Raw genomic sequence first — 19,042 nt, 5'->3', positions numbered from 1 at the left:
ACATTCCATATTGTCTGGCTGACTGTCAGAGTGACTGCAGAAGATCTGTGAGTGATTGAGTAGCTTTCAACTCGCTATATTTAGCCACCCAAAGCGGGTGGGTCCAATGCTTGAGATTCCACAGAGGTAATTGGAGCCCTCTCCAGACTAGAGAACAATATTTGCTCTAATATGACCTTAGAGCCTTGAGTGAGAGGAATATATATCTAATGAGATGAGTGGAGGAGAGTTAGATGAGAGGAGGATAACACATTGTTGTCCTTGATAGATGATATTGTGTACATTGTTCTACTCCATCATTGCCCAGATTCAGGACACAATCAGCCACAGCACACACAGCATGCACACACAACCATTTGTCATACATGAACATGTAGACATGAGAATGGAAATATATATATATATATACACACATAGATAAATCCTGTGTTGCAAAGCAATTGACTGCAGTTCTGAACGGTGGGGAAGAAATTAAGGTGGTATGTACATCTATGAATGCGTGTTTCAATGATATTAAAATCAATAAAAACAGCAACGGTGACATAAAAATGCCCTAAATAACCAGGAAAGGATGCTAAAGAAGAGGAGAAACAAGTCAATGGGCTGTCAAAGCATCCTCCAGGGAGAGGGAGAGGAGGCAGAGAGGGGAGAGACAGCACAGCAGTATAAGTAGGTAATAGAACATCGAGTTAAATATATAATGAGGGATGAGATCATTAGACATTGTGGAGTGAGTAGATGTGCAGAGGGGGTGTTGTGTTGTATCTCTCATTAGTGTGTCTCTGATTTCCTTTGTCTCCACCTGTCTGTCTGCCTTGTTAAGAGCCCCGGGATAAAGTCTCTTCTCTACCTCAGAAGAGGAGCTGGGAGAGAACGTATCTTCTGCAACGGAATGTCAGTTCTACATTAGGCCCACATATCTCAGCGAATATAAACATATGCCTAACATGATCCTATATAAAGCCCATAGAAATAAAGGTGAGCCCACGGGGTAGGGAACAGGAGCTAAACCGAGCCCTGAGAGATGGTGATGGGAAACCTCGGTGGACTTGGGTCAATACATTTCTCCTTCCTTCCTACTGCTTTTACGGCCAGCAGTAAAATCCCTCGCTGGCTGCCCTCAGCAGGTTCAGCATGGCAGAGGAGAGGAGGGGAGGAGGGCCAGCTAGGTCAGAGTGACGCTGAGGGAAACTAAAACAATCTGCTCAGAGCTCTGCTGCTTTTCTGACCCCTGGAGGAACAATCTGCTGAAACCATCTGGGTCTCTGTCATGCTACCTCTCTCTCTTTGTCTCTCCTCACAGGGTCAAACTAATCAAATTCATATCATCTTCTAAAATCTTTAAGTCACAGGTCAAATGCATGGCCTCTCCCACTTCTGGATGGAGGAGGGCTTAACCGTGTCAATCTGTTGAGTGTCTTTCTGGGTGTAAAGTGGTCAAGAGGATTGAAGGGTACAGTCATTCCACAGAGAGACTGACCTTCGCCATCCTGGAGTCCCCCAAAGAGAAGCTGCCAGGCCACCATGGTCCCTCCTCAGACTGGCTCTATAAGGAATGAAACAGCAGCAGGCCACAAAGGCTCTGGCTAAGCCCTGGACACACTCCTGGAAAATTGCCATCTCTGAGGGGATGGAATTAGTGGGATTTAGGGGCGTATGTGTGAGGCAGGGTGGTATTAGCGGCTCTCCAACCCATCTCTCTGCTGACCAGATCACAGGCCTTTAAAACACACAAGTCTTGCGTTTCTGTCACAGCACCAGGCATAGGTCTGAGCCTAGACGGAGACACCGACAACTGCAACGTCTTCAGTCTGGGCTGGTACGGAGCCAGGGAGCCATTCCATAGCAGAGTTATAGGGGAATGTACATAATGGGTTTTTGGCCACTGAGTTGATAGTAAATGTTGTGAAACAGAGAAAGGAATGCATGTTTTTCATTCTATGCGCAGGGAAACGCATTGAGGATAAATGGATGTGTCTCTTGGACTGTAGATAGCACTCAATCATGGCCTGATTTTCCTACAGCCTATGAAATACTGCTGCTCTGTATGTTAGTGGCATACTTGCACATAGTGGAGGGGCTTAACCACTAAATATACTGGGGATGGGGCCCACAATATGATTTTTCCACCTCATAGCATGGGGAAACTTGCTCCAATTGAACCGGCGATATTACCTGTAGAACCACCCATTGGCAGGCACCTCCAGGACCCACAACGCACCAGACCACACCCCTGGAACAATGACCTCAATAAACCCAAACACACACCCAATGACACCAACCCAGAGCACAGGGGTAAAAAAACACAGCATGTGTTGAGTTAGCTCTCTGAGGCTTGGAGAAAAACACCCATGTATCATTTTACACATATATCAATCTGTCCGTTCACCTCTAGATAGCTTTCTGGTTATCCATCTGCACAAACATTGATTCTCGGTGTGCAGGTCGCAGGAATGAGGATTAATGACAATAGAATGGCACAGTCACCATTGTTCCTATTGTTACTCTTATTTTGACAGTGGTCTCCCTCCCCAGTGTGCCAGGCCAGGCTGACATAAGCCTACAGCTCATGAGTACTGCAGACCACTGCGTCACAATAAGAGCAAGGGAGGCCTTGCACTCCGGGAAGCTCCATCGCCTCTCTCCTCCATCTCTGTCCTCCGGTCCCCAGATGGGGAGGGGGTGGGATTAGCAGAGCAAGGAGAGCACATAAATTTCAGCTGCTGGTGCTGAGTTGTTTGCTGTCCTTTCGCTCTCTCCATCCCTCCCCTCCCTCCCTGGTCTCTTCCTGCCTCCCTCCTTCCCCCAGAGGATGGGCCGCGAGGGCTGAGATAGCCATGCTGCGGCCGCTTCCTGTTCCGCTAGGCATGCTGGGTCTTAAATACTGCGCAGCATCAGGAACAGCAGGTGCTATCACTCCCTATCATTAATTATCCCTGCCGCTTCACTCTGGGGCCCTCTCCTTCTCAACTCCAAATATTTATCTCCTGTACAATCTCTCTCATTCCATTCCCACACTCTACCTCCTTTCTCTCACTTTCTCTTATTCAATTCATCTCCAATTCTATCAATGTCTACAGCTCTACAGTAATGCCATCTCCTCTCCTCCTCTACATCTTCCAGATCTCTGCTTATATCCCCAGCTCTATCCATCTCCTTTTCCATCTCGCATTCATTTGCATCTTGCATTCATTCGCATTCATTTGTTCCCTGATGTGTCTCGATCTCTGTCCAACGTTCTCCTAACTTCTCCCAGCCTGCTGACAGTCAACCGGGCAGGTTTCTCTTGTTTCCCTGCTCCCTCCCTCCTCTCCCCCTCAGATGCGTGTCCTCCAGCCTCTCCTCACATTCTGATGGCTTTTCCTCTGCCGTAAATCTATTCCAAACTGCCGGCCTGCTGCTGCTGCCAGCCAGGAGAAGTCACAGGGAAATAATGCTGAATCAAAAGAAAAACACAGAATAAGAAACTCCCCCCCCCCCCAAGTCAAAATGTGGCGAACAAGGTCAGAGATGAAGGAGTGACCCTGGAGATGATAAGGGCTTAGGCCACAACTAGACTCCCCTCACATACTGTAAACAGAGACATAAGGCTCTGCCATACGGCTGTGTCCTAGTCAGACAGGTGAATGTGCTTTAAGTCAACTGAGAGAGCCCCAGAGGAACCGCTGGCATGACCACAAAAACAAACAGTGACTTCCCCATCCTTGGGTTCAGGCTGCCATAAACTTGGCTGTGAACTACACGTGCAAACCAGTTCTGTAAACTGAGACCAGCTAGAGGCATGGTAACAGGATGTCAGGCCTTTCCACACAGACAGATAGCGGAGGGTGATAATGACACATGGAGAAGTGGAGACGACTAGCTGAGGGGTTACAGGTGAGGGGGGGTCCGTTCTGAGCTGCACACGTAGAAATAGAAAAAACAATACTCACAATGCTTTTACCTTCTCTGCGCTGCATTCTGTGTGAGGATACTGCCTGCGGTCTACTTCTTTATTCAGTTGTGCCGCGGTTGGAGGTACAATGTCAGCTCTAGCCTGATTCATTGAATTAGCCTCTTCACAGAACAGGTGCAGTCTGTGTTTCCACACGCTTGTCCTCGACCGGCAGCATGGCCACCACCACGGACCGCAGGCTCACAACCTCAGGCTCAGACAGGACACACCTTCAGTGTTCCTTATAGCATCGCCCACTGCTGGGGTAATACCAATGGCCCAGCTCAATAGGACTACGGTCATTCTGGGAGGACAGTGTGTCTGGATTAGCTGGCATGTTAGGAGCAGTGACTGGACTAATGGTCAGATCTAGAGAGTTGATGGCTCAAATCCCCACTGTGCATTTGGCAGTTAAGCCTGTGAACAAAGCTATCTGCTAAGCGAAGATTGATTATTATTGAACAGGCAGGCTTATCTTGACTATGTCTGAACCTTGAGTAGGAGTCCCCCCCCAGTTCTGTGTTTCCTACTCTGTTTAATGACAAAAGTGTAATAGAGCCTGCTCTCTAATCGGGATTCAGGTGTTCTGTGCGTTCAAACGGCACAGAGGAGCAGCAAGGAGGCCTATCCTACTAATCCACTGGAAAACCTGGAATTTTCACCTTTTCCATCCTTTTGGATAGATGCTATCAGGGGCCAACAGCAAGGGAATCTCTCTCCAACTCTCTCTCCCTCCAACATCACTGAGCAGATATGAACTTTTTAACTTATTAGTGTAATCCATTATGAGGAGGTAGGGCAGACACTTGGCCTGAGTCGATATGATCCTCCTATGCTTTCCTATTGATCTCCATCAAACTACAAGTGGAGCAACACGACGGATTGAAAAACAGACACATTATAAGTGAGAGCGGGAATACTGAACTGAAGGACCTTCTCAGCCATTGCTGTGTCTGTGAGTGGTTTAGAAAAGAAAGTAGTCTCCAGAAACCACAGGAGAGGAACACAATGGCTGTATCTTTGCCTCCATTGTTCTCCCTGACTGCCTTGTGCAATGCCTCAATGCCTAGGACAGAGCGCACAGTCAGGAGATGTCTTTGGTGCTATACCAGAGGACAGGATGAAGGGACAATGTCACACACATGCCCAAACAGTGTGTGAAAAGACACCTGAATGTTTTTAATGTGCAGTCAGCGTTATATGACAGCCTCTATGGGTGTGCCACAGGGTTCAATTCTCGGGCAGACTCTCTTTCTATATACATCAATGATGTTGCTCTTGCTGCTGGGGATTCTCTGATCCACCTCTACGCAGATGACACCATTCTGTATACTTCTGGCCCCTCTTTGGACACTGTGTTAACTAACCTCCAGATGAGCTTCAATGCCATAAAACTCTCCTTCCGTGGCCTCCAACTGCTCTTAAATGCAAGTAAAACTAAATGCATGCTATTCAATCGATCACTGCCCGCACCTGCTCGCCCGTCCAGCATCACTACTCTGGACGGCTCGGACTTAGAATACATGGACAACTACAAATACCTGGGTGTCTGGTTAGACTGTAAACTCTCCTTCCAGACTTACATTAAGCATCTCCAATCCAAAATTAAATCTAGAATCGGCTTCCTATATCTCAACAAAGCATCCTTCACTCATGCTACCAAAAAAAACTGACCATCCTACCGATCCTCGACTTCGGTGATGTCATCTGGGGCGGCAGGGTAGCCTAGTGGTTAGAGCGTTGGATTACTAACCGGAAGGTTGTGAGTTCAAACCCCTGAGCTGACAAGGTACAAATCTGTTGTTCTGCACCTGAACAGGCAGTTAACACACTGTTCCCAGGCTGTCATTGAAAATAAGAATGTGTTCTTAACTGACTTGCCTGGTTAAATAAAGGTAAAATAAAAAATAAAAAAAATCTATAAAATAGACTCCAACACTCTACTCAACAAACTGGATGCAGTCTATCACAGTGCCATCTGTTTTGTCACCAAAGCCCCATACACTACCCACCATTGCGACCTGTATACTCTCGTTGGTTGGCCATCGCTTCATACTCGTCGCCAAACCCACTGGCTACAGGTTATCTACAAGTCTCTGCTAGGTAAAGCCCCGCCTTATCTCAGCTCACTGGTCACCATAGCAGCACCCACTCGTAGCACGCACTCCAGCAGGTATATCTCACTGGTCACTCCCAAAGCCAATTCCTCCTTTGGTCGTCTTTCCTTCCAGTTCTATGCTGCCAATGACTGGAACGAATTGCAAAACTCTCTGAAGCTGGAGATTCACATCTCCCTCACTAGCTTTAAGCACCAGCTGTCAGAGCAGCTCACAGATCACTGCACCTGTACTTAGCCTATCTGTAAACAGCCCATCTATCTACCTACCTCATCCCCATACTGGTATTTATTTATTTTGCTCCTTTGCACCCCAGTATCTTGACCTGCACATTCATCTTCTGCCGATCTACCATTCCAGTGTTTAATTGCTATATTGTAATTACTTCACCACCATGGCCTATTTATTTCCTTAACTTACCTCATTTGCACTCACTGTATATATACTTTTTGTTGTCTTTTGTTCTACTGTATTATTGACTGTATGTTTTGTTTATTCCATGTGTAACTCTGTGTTGTTGTATGTGTCGAATTGCTACGCTTTATCTTGGCCAGGTCGCAGTTGCAAAGGAGAACTTGTTCTCAACTAGCCTACCTGGTTAAATAAAGGTGAAATAAAATAAATAAAATGTGTAGGTTGTTTTGCGTGGAAAGTGAGTTAGTAAGTTAGTGTGTGTATGTGTGTGTGTGCATGCGTGTGTGTGTGTGTGTGCGTGAGCTATTGATGTGCAAAATAGCATTGCATTTAAATGACTCAATACACTTCAAACATGTAATAACCTTTGTTCATTGTTGTGAGGCACCACACTTGAAATCCAGTTTATTCAGCCTTTAACAACATGTAGGCCTTAATTGAATCAATAACTTCAATGGAAATGAATGACAACATTCTCCCTTATGGTCTTTTAAGGTTGAGCAACTTTGCTGCAGTGTGACTGGGTTTGGATTCCAGCTGTGAGTAAAGGCTTTTAATCCTCAGAGGGGGGTCTCGTGGATGACTCTGGCAGAGCTGCAGCGCAGCTGCTGGAATGATTCATGACATGCACCGGTCTTTTCTTTACTGTGGTAATCATTCTATAATAAGAACCTTTCTTTTACATTTCTCTTTTCATCATCAGCAAATTATTCAGGATCAAAAGTATTCTCATTAATTAATATCCCCATTACATGATTCAGAACAAACGACTGATAAAGCCGAATTTGAGCAATGAGCAGATAGAGCAAGTTTGCCGACACTGTGGGTATGTCTCAGTAGTCTGAATTGGCTTCCTCTCCTCATGTCCTTTCATCCATCTCCTTATCTCCTTTCATCCATCTCCAATCCCTCACCTTTGCTGATCTAAAATTAGGGATATGAGTAAGACATATCAACGTTGTTTCTTTCCGTAGGTCAAATCTTAAGGGTCAGTTGTCATAAACAAAATTAGATTAGGGAAGATACTTTGACTATCGAGATGCAACACATTCTGGGAGTATGTCATTTCTCATATCAATAGACAAGTGCCACCTAGTGGGAAGAAAGCGTAATATCTGCTGCACCTTTGCCCATGAGAGGTTTCGTGCTTTTCAGATGATGCATGTAAGCCTATATTTTTCCATGTGGTAATACTTGAACGTTTCTCAAGGAAAACAATAGAAGAGAGTTTAGAGGAAAATATTATAGTTTCCTCCAAAAGAGGGGATTAATTGTTGCTGGCTTAACTTTAAACACATCATTTATTATATAGGCAATACTGTTATGTTTTTGTCGACTTTCTATAATCTCAATTTCACAGTTAGATGGGATGACGCACAGCTATCTGCAAATCCTACACAAAATGCCTTAATTATCCCTCAGTGATGTCCCTGACTTGTCAATTCGTAAAGAAGGCCACTAAAGGGTCGTGGTTGCAAACTGTTGGTTTCTACACAAATCGATGGCAGTAGCATAAAGGATATACATACAAGGAGATTGTACTTACATTTCTCAAGGGCAATGAATGCGCAATGTTATGGGATGTCTATATCACCTTTAAGACTATTTGCCTTCCTATTTCTGGCTGAAACTGGGCTATACATTTATGTCAAATAACCTACACATTTTCAACGGAAATAGAGTACAGCACTAAAAGGATGTTTAGTTCATTTTATGGACAATTACATGTCATTCGATTGAACCGTTTGACACGCACAGTCACTCATCTCCAGACTGTTTTCAAGTTCATTTTATTCACCCGAGCATAATTATTCACATTCGCTCCCACTCACGAGTCGTGTCCAGCAAAAGGATATGCAGGTTTGTGAAAACTGTAATTTCTTAATTATTATCAATAACCTAATGAAACAAAGGTCACTGTTGAATCAGCAAACATGAGCCCAGAAATTAATACAAGTGCCTATCCAAAAAGGAACAATTAAAATAGAATCATTGACTGGCCCTATAGCCTATCTTGTGGCCATAAAGTAGTAGGCTACAATACTGGAACAAAATACAAATGCATATATTGCCTTTTGGCCAAAACGACAAGCCGTGTACACAGTACGTGTAACCTAACCAACCTATCATCCTAAAACCGAGTCCCCGGTAAACTTGGAAAGAATGTACCGGTGAGATTATTCATTACCTACAAGTATATTACAGAAAACTAAAACATATCAGTTTCACTCACCTTCTTCCGGGGCTGCCATTTCATCATATTTGTAAACCAAAAATGTACAGCATCAAGATATTATATAAGAGGAAAATTGAGATTCAAGGGAATTCCAAGAGCAAGTCATGCTGCTTCTTGACTTCCCTCAATTTTGCAGCATATTTTCTCCAAGAAGCGGCGCATGATAGGCGATGCACGGTTCTACGTCAAGTGGGGAGAGATGGCACGCGATAGCACCTTTTAATTCAACTAATGGGATGGAGGAGAATATTTTTGACTAAAACATCTGAATGTCCCGGTTTTCAGTTCAACCGTTTTGGATAAATAAGACTATGGGCCACGGAGTGTAAAATCCAAACTACAAATCCGAGATGAGCCACCCCTTCTTGTACAGTCCTGTCGGTAGATCGCTCCGCTGGCAGTCTTATAGCAGGGTTTTCGAGACCTATCCAGTTACTTTGTCTGCGGGACTATGTGGAAATTCATTCTTCAACTTTTTTGTCAACCTCCACGTCGTTCGTGCATTACAAAACCATTAGTCCGACAGCAAAAATAAACACAAGTCCAACGTTGTGTGCTTATCCCACCGAAATACGGGTATTTCCAAAACCTTTTCAAAACACAGAAACATTTGACAACTCTTGTTAATTCCTTATCTAACGGTAAAAAAAAATGTGGCATCAAATGTCGGTGCCAAAAACAGATCTCTACCGCGAACGTGCTACATACACAGCGCAAAAGAAACAGTCGCGGGAGGAGAGGGGGCAGAAACAAATCCCTGGAATTTCTATGCGAGGAGCTGTAAGGATATCCTGCAACAGCAACAAACTGGACGACACAACTATAATGACTCCTTTCCCTGCTCCTTAGCGCTCGGGATTTGCAGCGCTCAGAGCTGGAACCGAGCAGCACAGGCACGAGCCGGCGCGGTCATACTCTAACCATAGCGCGCGCGACGGATATAAAGCCGATGTGGCCAGAGAAAAGAGTCCAGACAGAGCTGAGCCAATACTGCACTAACACAAGGGCCCCCAGGAAGGTATGGCACAACTATAAAGGCACTGCAACAGTGGAGGAGTAGAACGTGCGCAATACTATGTGAAAGTGAAAAAACATAAACGTCATCCTTGCCACAACACCAACAGCTTTATTTTACTGTATACAAAAAGCGTACAGACACATTGATTCACATATCAATCAACTCTTATTTGCTGTTGTGCTGCACAAAGAGGTAGGCCCATAATCCCCTTCACCGTTTATAGTGCCATGGTCTTAATAGATTCTAACAACACAGCTCATCTGTTCTGGCTAAATTGCCTTGATCTTTGACTCTGGTAGTGTTTTGGACTGCGACCTGGCCAAGATACAGCAAAGCAGTGCGAAACAAACAACAACACAGAGTTACACATGGAATAAACAAACGTACAGTCAATAACACAATAGAAAAGTGTATATACAGTGTGTGCAAAATGTAGTAAGTGTGACAAGTAGTGTCACTGAGGTAGTAGTGTCCTCCATTTTTATTAGTGGTGAGTAAGTCTTAATGGGACGTAATGGTGGTACAGGCTATGAGAGTAAACAAGATTCTAAAAGGACAGATAATATGAGTACATAAGGCCTCTGACCCATGTTTCTCTGAAGACAATGACCGGTGTCCACCATTTTTAGCTGCACTAGTTTTCTTTAGTGGTGCAGCTGTCAGACAGAGTTTGTGCTTTTCAGCTGCCTGCCAAGCTTTTTGTTTCTGGCATAGTGATAAAAATCTCACAGCCAGATAAGTGCTACAATTTTCCCAGTCTTGATGATGCAATTCTTGTCACTTGTAATCTTGGTGGGTAGGAGGAAAAGTCAGTTGAGAGAGCAGAGCAGAGCCTGGTATTTCTGGGAAGAACCCTCTCATTCCTACTGCGCCCAACCACTGCAAACTAAAGGCAGCCCCACTAGCTCTGACCTGGGCTGACACTGAGGGGATGGCCATGCCATCTGACTGAGAAGGATGGGACCAGGATGGGGTCAACAAAGTGACAGGCAGCGTGATGGGATTGGTGTCATCAAAATCAATTTACCTCCGTCTCTGACTTAATGTGTACCATTTCCCTCAGTATTTATCTTCATGTGATCTTGTTAAAACGAAAAATTGTAGTGAATTATCCTAAACTAAATTCAGTGTCTAAATGTGCACCTATTAGGAGCTAAAAATAAGAAAAAAAAATCTGGCCTGGTGTCCCTCGAGGGTCAGTAAAGGTCAAAAATGCACCTAGGGGTCACTGTGACAACAAAAGGCAAACAGGAGGGGACACTGACATATGGCCCCTGGACAAAACACTGCAGGGTATAGAGTTGAAACGGCACATGCTAATCCACTTGGATGAACAGGAACAAAATGCAGAGTGGGACGCTGACACTATGAGCACAGCTGGCAGTGTAATTGTAAACCTCCTTGTTGTCACACCATAATGACACTCTCTCCATATGTTGTATGTTCAAGCTCTGTGTGCAATGACAATGCAAGTGTATGTGTGTGTCTACATTTGAACCTTTTGTGGATACCAAGCCATTAACAGGGCAGTACACAGAGCCCCACCCTAACACAAATCTGGGTTGTTGGGGTTGGTGTTGTAATTTTTGCCCTCTAATGGCAGCTCAGTCTTCAATATTATTAGTCAGATGGGCTGGTGACAATTCTAAGGCAAACAGGCACCCTCTGGGCTGCTGCCAACACACAGGATTAGCCCACATCTTATTCTCTAACCCTACTCCCAAAAGACCTCCAAGTGCACTATACTCACTCACTAAAGAGTTCTGAGTGTACTACACTCCTATGTGCCCTTATTCTAATATTGATATGCTAGCTATCCCAAAATATTAATTTACATTCTCAAACATACTCTATACCTGTGTAATAACACTCTAGTTACTGTTAGGGCTGGGTGGTATAGCGTATGTTACGATATACCGGTATTGAGGCACGGACCGGTTTGGGTTTTCACTTTCCCTTCTATAATGGTATTTGAATGTTTGGCTTGTCAAATGTGATACGCAGTGTGTAACGTTCATTTTTAGTTTACTTCGCTACTTGAGTCATCTCTCTCTCTCCATGCCGCTTTCCACACAAACCTAGCCCCGCCCACTGTCATTCAAGGAGCGCACTTTCTGTTCCTCGACCACGATACACTTGCATTCAGTCTGCATGGTCAATGCAGCACATGCAACAATGTCGATGATAAAGATGCTGTTTTCACTTGCTTCTTAATATAAATCATCTAGCGTCCTATAATTACACTATTAGTTTGTGTTTCTTACATATGCAAACAGATAGTTTGTCTTTTCTTAGCAAGTTGGGCCTAAATCTTGTTAGCTGCTAATGCAAATCGATAGTTAGCTAGCTAGCTAATAAATGTACTGAGTCAGAGCCAACGTAATTAGCTATACAGCCTGATAATACCAGTCATGGTGAATACCTAAATCAGCATGTTGTTTGAATTTTCTAAATCAAAGAGGAATAAGAGAATAATTAATATTTTAGCTACATGAAGTAGCTAAGAGAAAACATTCAATGTAGCCAAAGACTATAGAGTCCCCGAGCAAACACTTAACAACACTTTGGTTCCTACCCTATCACAATAACTCCTCCCTGGCATTTTCATTCGTTGTCATGTCAAACAACACTGTATTCAAAGTGCCCACTATTATATTCTAAGTATAGAATTGCAATAATCATGTTAATTCCATGATTCCAACAGTTCACCCAAGTGTTTTGCTCAAAATTGTAATTCAAATCGTAATTGCAACATTTGGTTAAAAATAATGCCTACATTGCCCATATTGCCCATATCGTGCAGCCCTATGTGGCAGTGTGGAAATTATTTCAAATGAGTGCAGGAAATGCAGAAATAGTTGAAAATCCTGAAAATTGTTTGTGTTTGAAGTTGAATTGAACAGTATAAAACAATCAGAATAGAGAAAGGTCCATTAAAATCCATTAGAATGTACAGTATGTGTTGGGTCACACACTACTCATAAAGCACATTTAGAACTTTTATCACTCAAAACATCAAATACCATCATACCGTCAATGTTTGGAGTTACAGTGCAATTACTAAAGTAGCCTACTATGTAACAACATGTTAAAAGTAGAGTCATTTAAACATAACATTTAAACATCATACACAGGTATGAGAGCAATTTATTGCCAAGCTACCCATGTTCATAATAGTCCTAAATCACAAACACATGCACACACATACCCTGACTTTGATCAGGAGCAGATGGCATATAAAACTGACAGTCTAACTACAACATGTTTCAACCATTCAGGTATTTTGAAAACTGACATGTTACATTATCAATAACAACCACTTCTATCATATATTATCCAGGAGTGAATTTCCAGTGGTTTTTGTTCCTGGTGGAGCCTGTCATCTGGCCTCTCCATATAGAAGCAGGCTCCCTGTGCATGCCTCTGCTTTCCCAATCAGAGACGCACAGGAAATCAGACTCAAGCCATCAGAGGGAAACCAAAAAAAACCTCTTCCATTTTCCTTGAGTTGAGCTGTTTAAAAGTTTCTGCTTCCTTTTCTTGTTCTTGCCAATTAGACCCATTACTACATGTTCTGAATGGGGTGTGTGTATATATGTGTGTGTGTGTGTGTGTGTGTGTGTGTGTGTGTGTGTGTGTGTGTGTGTGTGTGTGTGTGTGCGTGCGTGCGTGCGTGCGTGTGTGTGTGTGCGTGTGTGCGTGTGTGTGTATGTGTGTGTGTGTGTGTGTGTGTGTGTGTGTGTGTGGATGAAAGACAGAGAGAGAGAGAGAGAGAGAGAGAGAGAGAGAGAGAGAGAGAGAGAGAGAGCACATTACCCAGATGACAGTAACAGAGGTGGTTTGGCAAAAATGAAAATGAAATTGTCAAAATAGGGATATAAAAACCGTTGAAGTAGCAGGCAGTTCTCAGATAGCTCTCCTGCATGTCTTTGTGTCATTTATTTTCACTCAGGCTGCCTGCTCCTGCTCTTAAGTCACTACACTACAGAGCCTAGCTGTCTGACGCACATTTCAATAAACAAAGCCATTTTAATTAGCTGGCTGAAGTTTCCAGGTGGCAAATGCCATGGTAAAAGCATGAAGATACATATCCCCTGCTACACACACACACACACACACACACACACACACACACACTGCGTGAGTTCCAAACCACCATTACTATGAGTAGTTGTTTATAATATTTACAGGATCCTCTCAGTGAAGAGGAAAGGCTTATGGGGTTGACTATAGGAGTTGGCCAATTAAACCCATCAGAGAGGGAAAGCTTTTCTAAGAGGCCTATATTTACAACTACAGTACATTTTACATTTACATTTTAGTCATTGACCAGTGGCTCTTATCCAAAGTGACTTACAGTTGGTGCGTTCATCTTAAGATAGCTAGTTGGGACAACCACATGTCTCGTCATAGTAAATACATTTTTCCTCAATAAACTAGCTATCAGCAAAGTCAGTGCTAGTGGGGGAGGGAGAGGAGGGGGTGCAGGGGGATGATTTAAGATACTCTTTGAAGAGCATCTCACCACATGCTCTAATTATGCTAGCCATTCACTTTTTCTTAATCAATAATTCAGGATACAAAAAAAGTGCTTAGTAATCTCTATTTCAATTTTTGTATAATAAAAAAAAAGAAGTTAAATGTTAAAGTCCTACTCCCGTCTGCTTTTCAGCTGTATATACAGTATATTATTCTGAAAGTATTCAGACCCCTTGACGTTTCCACATTTTGTTACGTTAAAGCCTTATTCTAAAATGTATTTAATACATTTTTTCCTCATCAATCTACACACAATACCCCATAATGACAAAGCAAAAACAGGTTTTTAGAAATGTAAAAAACAGAAATATCTTATTTATTATTCACCCTTTGCTATGAGACTCAAAATTGAGCTCAGGTGCATCCTGTTTCAATTGATCATCCTTGAGATGTTTCTACAACTTGATTGGAGTCCACCTGTGGTAAATTGAATTGATTGGACATGATTTTGAAAGGCACACATTTGTCTATATAAGGTCCCACAGTTTACAGTGCAGGTCAGAGCAAAAACCAAGCCATGAGGTCGAAGGAATTGTCCGTAGAGCTCCGAGACAGGATTGTGTCAAAGCACTGGGGAAGGGTACTTAAAAATGTCTGCTGCATTGAAGGTCCCCAAGAACACAATGGCCTCCATAATTTTTAAATGGAAGACGTTTGGAACCACCAAGACTCTTCCTAGAACTGGCCGCCTTGCCAAACTGAGCAATAGGGGGAGAGGGCCTTGGACAGGGAGGTGACCTTGAACCTGATATTCACTCTGTCAGAGCTCCAGAGTTCCTCTGTGGAGATGGGAGATTCTTCCAGAAGGACAACCATCTCTGCAGCACTCCACCAATCAGGCCTTTATGATAGTGGCCAGACGGAAGCCACTCCTCAGTAAAAGGCACATGACAGCCCGCTTGAAGTTTGCCAAAAGGCACCTAAAGAACTCTCAGACCATGAAAAACAAATTCTCTGGTCTGATGAAACCAAGACTGAACTCTTTGTACTGAATGCCAAACGTCATGTCTGAAGGAAACTTGGTACCATCCATAAGGTGAAGCATGGTGGTGGCAGCATCATGCTGTGGGGATGTTTTTCAGTGGAAGGGACTGGGGGACTAGTCAGGATCGAGGGAAAGATGAACAGAGCAAAGTACAGAGAGAATCTTGATGAAAACCTGCTCCAGAGTGCTCAGGACCTCAGACTAGGGTGAAGGTTCACCTTCCAACAGGACAACGACCCTAAGCACACAGCCAAGACAACGCAGGAGTGGCTTCGGGACAAGTCTCTGAATTGAGTGGCCCTGCCAGAGCCCGGACCTGAACCTGATGGAACATCTCTGGAGAGACCTGAAAATAGCTGTGCAGCAACACTCCCCATCCAACCTGACAGAGCTTGAGAGGATTTGCAGAAAAGAAAGGGAGAAACTCCACAAATAAAGGTGTGCCAAGCTTGTAGCGTCATACCCAAGAAGACTCGAGGCTGTAATCGCTGCCAAAGGTGCTTCAACAAAGTACTGAGTAAAAGGTCTAAATACTTATGTAAATGTGATATTTCAGTTTTTTATATTTAATACGTTTTCAAAAATGTCTAAAAACCTATTTTTGCTTTGTTATGGGGTATTGTGTGTAAGATTTTTTTTTTCATTCATATTAGAATAAGGCTGTAACTGTAAGGAATGATGCTGGAGAAGAGCAGCAGGTACGGAGAGTCAACATTTAATTAGGAACAGACATGGAACAAGACAGGAACAGTGTCAGCACACGGGTAACAAAGACAGATGACAATCAGTGCAGCAGCGGGGAACAGAGATGGGGAACGGACAAATATACAGTAGGGGAAGTAATAAACAGGTGATTGACTCCAGGTGAGTCCAATAATACGCTGATGCGCGTGACGGGGAAAGGCAGGTGTGCGTACTGATGGTGGCAGGAGTACGTAATGCTGGGGAGCCTGACGCCTTCGAGCGCCAGGGAGGGGGAGCGGGAGCAGGAGTGACAGTAACGTCACAAAATGTGGAAAAAGTAATGTGGTCTGAATCCTTTCCGAATTCACTGTAGCTCCTTTCTTGTGTATTTTATTTTATTCCTCTTGTGTTACTATTTAAATAGATTTTTATTTTTATTTTGCATCATTAGGAAGGGCTCATAAGCAAGCATTTACACCAGTTGTATTCAGTGCATGTGACAAATAACATTTTGACATCACAAGTAGGAGGGTGGGTCTTTCCTCTTTTGTTCACTACTGCTCCTCTGTTGTTCCTCAAGGAAGGGGGAGGCTGATGAGATCAAAATGTGTGGTACGCTCAGCTGAACACACCATAGGGTGAACACTGCCTGCCCTCCAGGATACCTACAACACCAGGTGTCGCAGGAAGGCCAAGAAGATCATCAGGGACCTCAGGCACCCAAGCCACAGCCTGTTCTCCCTGCTTCAGTCACTCAGACACGGGCAGTACAGAAGCATCATGGCTAAAACTAAGACTGGCCAATAGCTTCTACCCCTAGACCATCAGGGTGCTGAATAGCCACCACTAGTCAGCTACCTGCTCCCCCTGTCCCTCACATGTCCGCCCTGACTTCTTTCCCCTCTCAACGGACAATTACCCTGCCCATACCCCAACTGACATTTATATTTATCATTATCACAGTTGTAAATATGTATATATTATAATTATGATTGAGTTTTTTATTGTTTTATTCACACCAGCAATGTTGGAGCTCAGAGCTGAAGTATTTCACAGTACACTGCAACTACATCTGCGACCCTGTGTATGCGACTAAATACAAATCTAATCAGACCACCTCCATGAATACCGTACTCCTTGAAGTTGCAGTTGTGTCTAAAAAACACTATTTTGCTCAAAACATATTTGTTTACCCTTTAGTGTGTGTACTTCACTGTATTTATAGACTACCGGTCAAAAGTTGTAAATATTTTATTGAAATTTAAGCAGTGAATAACCTGCATAAATTAAGTCCAGGGAATAATCTGAAATGGAACAAAGGTAAGCAGTAAACTGGTTTTAAAAAAAGTTTAGGTTACCAAAAACGGAAAAATAATGTACACTTCAGAGTTTAAAAAAAAGCCCTTTTCAGGGAACATGTAACGGGTTAACAACTTACAGCTGTTCTGCAGCAATGGAAGTAAATTAAGCCTTGAAAGTTGATGCTAACAATTCCTACAGGTGTCCCAACTTTTGTTGATTACTTACAAAACCTCTGCCTGTACTGTATAAAAGCAGTGTTGGAACAGACTGTGTTACTAAACCCTCTTAAGCATTAATTGGACATGATTGTACTGCAGGAAGTAGTATATTGCTATCATAATGGTGAGGAAAAGGCAATTACCAAAGGAAGACAGACAGACCATAATAACCCTTAAAAGTGTAGGTCTTTCCTTTCGAGAAGTTGCAAAGAAAGCCAAGGTGTCAGTGGGTACAGTTTCCTACATCATCAAAAGGCACTTGGAAACTGGAGGAAACTCTGACAGGAAGAGGTCTGGCAGATCCAAAGCCACAAAAGAATCAGAAGACAGGTTTCTGAGAGTTAACAGCTTGCGTGACAGGCGGCTCACAGGACAACAGCTTCAAGCACAGCATAACACTGGTCGAAGTAAGCAAGTTTCAGTTTCAACTGTGAAGAGAAGACTTCGAGTTGCAGGTTTGACAGGTCGAGTGGCAGTAAGAAAGCCATTGCTAAGATGGCAAAATAAGAAAAAGAGGCTTGTCTGGGCCATGAAGCACCGCCAGGGGACTACTGAAGACTGGAAGAAGGTCTTATGGACCGATGAATCAAAATTTGAAATCTTCAGTTTATCACGCAGGGTTTTTGTACGCCGTTGAATAGGCTAAAGAATGGTTCCTCAGTGTGTGACACCAACTGTCAAACGTGGAGGAGGAAGCGTGATGGTCTGGGGCTCTTTTGCTGGATCCAGAGTCGGCTACTTGCACAGAGTGGCACCCTGAACCAAAACAGCTACCACAGCATTTAGGCAGCGGCATACAATACCCACTGGTGTACGACTAGTTAGTCAGGAGTTCATCCTACAGCAAGATAATGACCCCGAACATACCTCCAGGATATGGGGTTCACTCTACAGCAAGATAATGACCCAGAACATACCTCCAGGCTATGGGGTTCACTCTACAGCAAGATAATGACCCAGAACATACCTCCAGGATATGGGGTTCACTCTACAGCAAGATAATGACCCAGAACATACCTCCAGGATATAGGGTTCACTCTACAGCAAGATAATGAACCAAAACAAACCTCCAGGCTATGGGGTTCACTCTACAGCAAGATAATGAACCAAAACAAACCTCCAGGCTATGGGGTTCACTCTACAGCAAGATAATGAACCAAAACAAACCTCCAGGATATGGGGTTCACTCTACAGCAAGATAATGAACCAAAACAAACCTCCAGGATATGGGGTTCACTCTACAGCAAGATAATGAACCAAAACAAACCTCCAGGATATGGGGTTCACTCTACAGCAAGATAATGAACCAAAACAAACCTCCAGGATATGGGGTTCACTCTACAGCAAGATAATGAACCAAAACAAACCTCCAGGCTATGGGGTTCACTCTACAGCAAGATAATGAACCAAAACAAACCTCCAGGCTATGGGGTTCACTCTACAGCAAGATAATGAACCAAAACAAACCTCCAGGATATGGGGTTCACTCTACAGCAAGATAATGAACCAAAACAAACCTCCAGGATATGGGGTTCACTCTACAGCAAGATAATGAACCAAAACAAACCTCCAGGATATGTCAGAACTACCTTAGA

At 43.5% G+C, this 19,042-nt stretch overlaps 1 protein-coding gene across 3 annotated transcripts in view; it reads right to left on the bottom strand.

Moving 5' to 3' along the window:
• The window catches only part of LOC112264078 (tetratricopeptide repeat protein 28-like), a 322,087-nt gene that overhangs the window by 210,484 nt on the left and 92,561 nt on the right, over positions 1 to 19,042 (bottom strand). The window contains exon 1 of one of the 3 annotated variants that reach the window (XM_042331572.1): positions 8,699 to 9,615. The exons of the other annotated variants lie outside the window; for them this stretch is intronic. Within the exon in view, the coding sequence (XP_042187506.1) occupies positions 8,699 to 8,725 (27 nt within the window). The 5' untranslated portion in view covers positions 8,726 to 9,615. Of the gene's footprint in view, positions 1 to 8,698; positions 9,616 to 19,042 lie in introns of those variants that run through there. 3 annotated transcript variants of the gene reach the window in all.

The sequence above is a fragment of the Oncorhynchus tshawytscha genome, linkage group LG12 (genome assembly GCF_018296145.1).
Source record: "Oncorhynchus tshawytscha isolate Ot180627B linkage group LG12, Otsh_v2.0, whole genome shotgun sequence".
Classification (NCBI taxonomy): Eukaryota; Metazoa; Chordata; class Actinopteri; order Salmoniformes; family Salmonidae; genus Oncorhynchus; species Oncorhynchus tshawytscha.
Note: the sequence above shows the minus strand (reverse complement) of the source record. Positions and strands in the feature narration are given on the sequence as shown.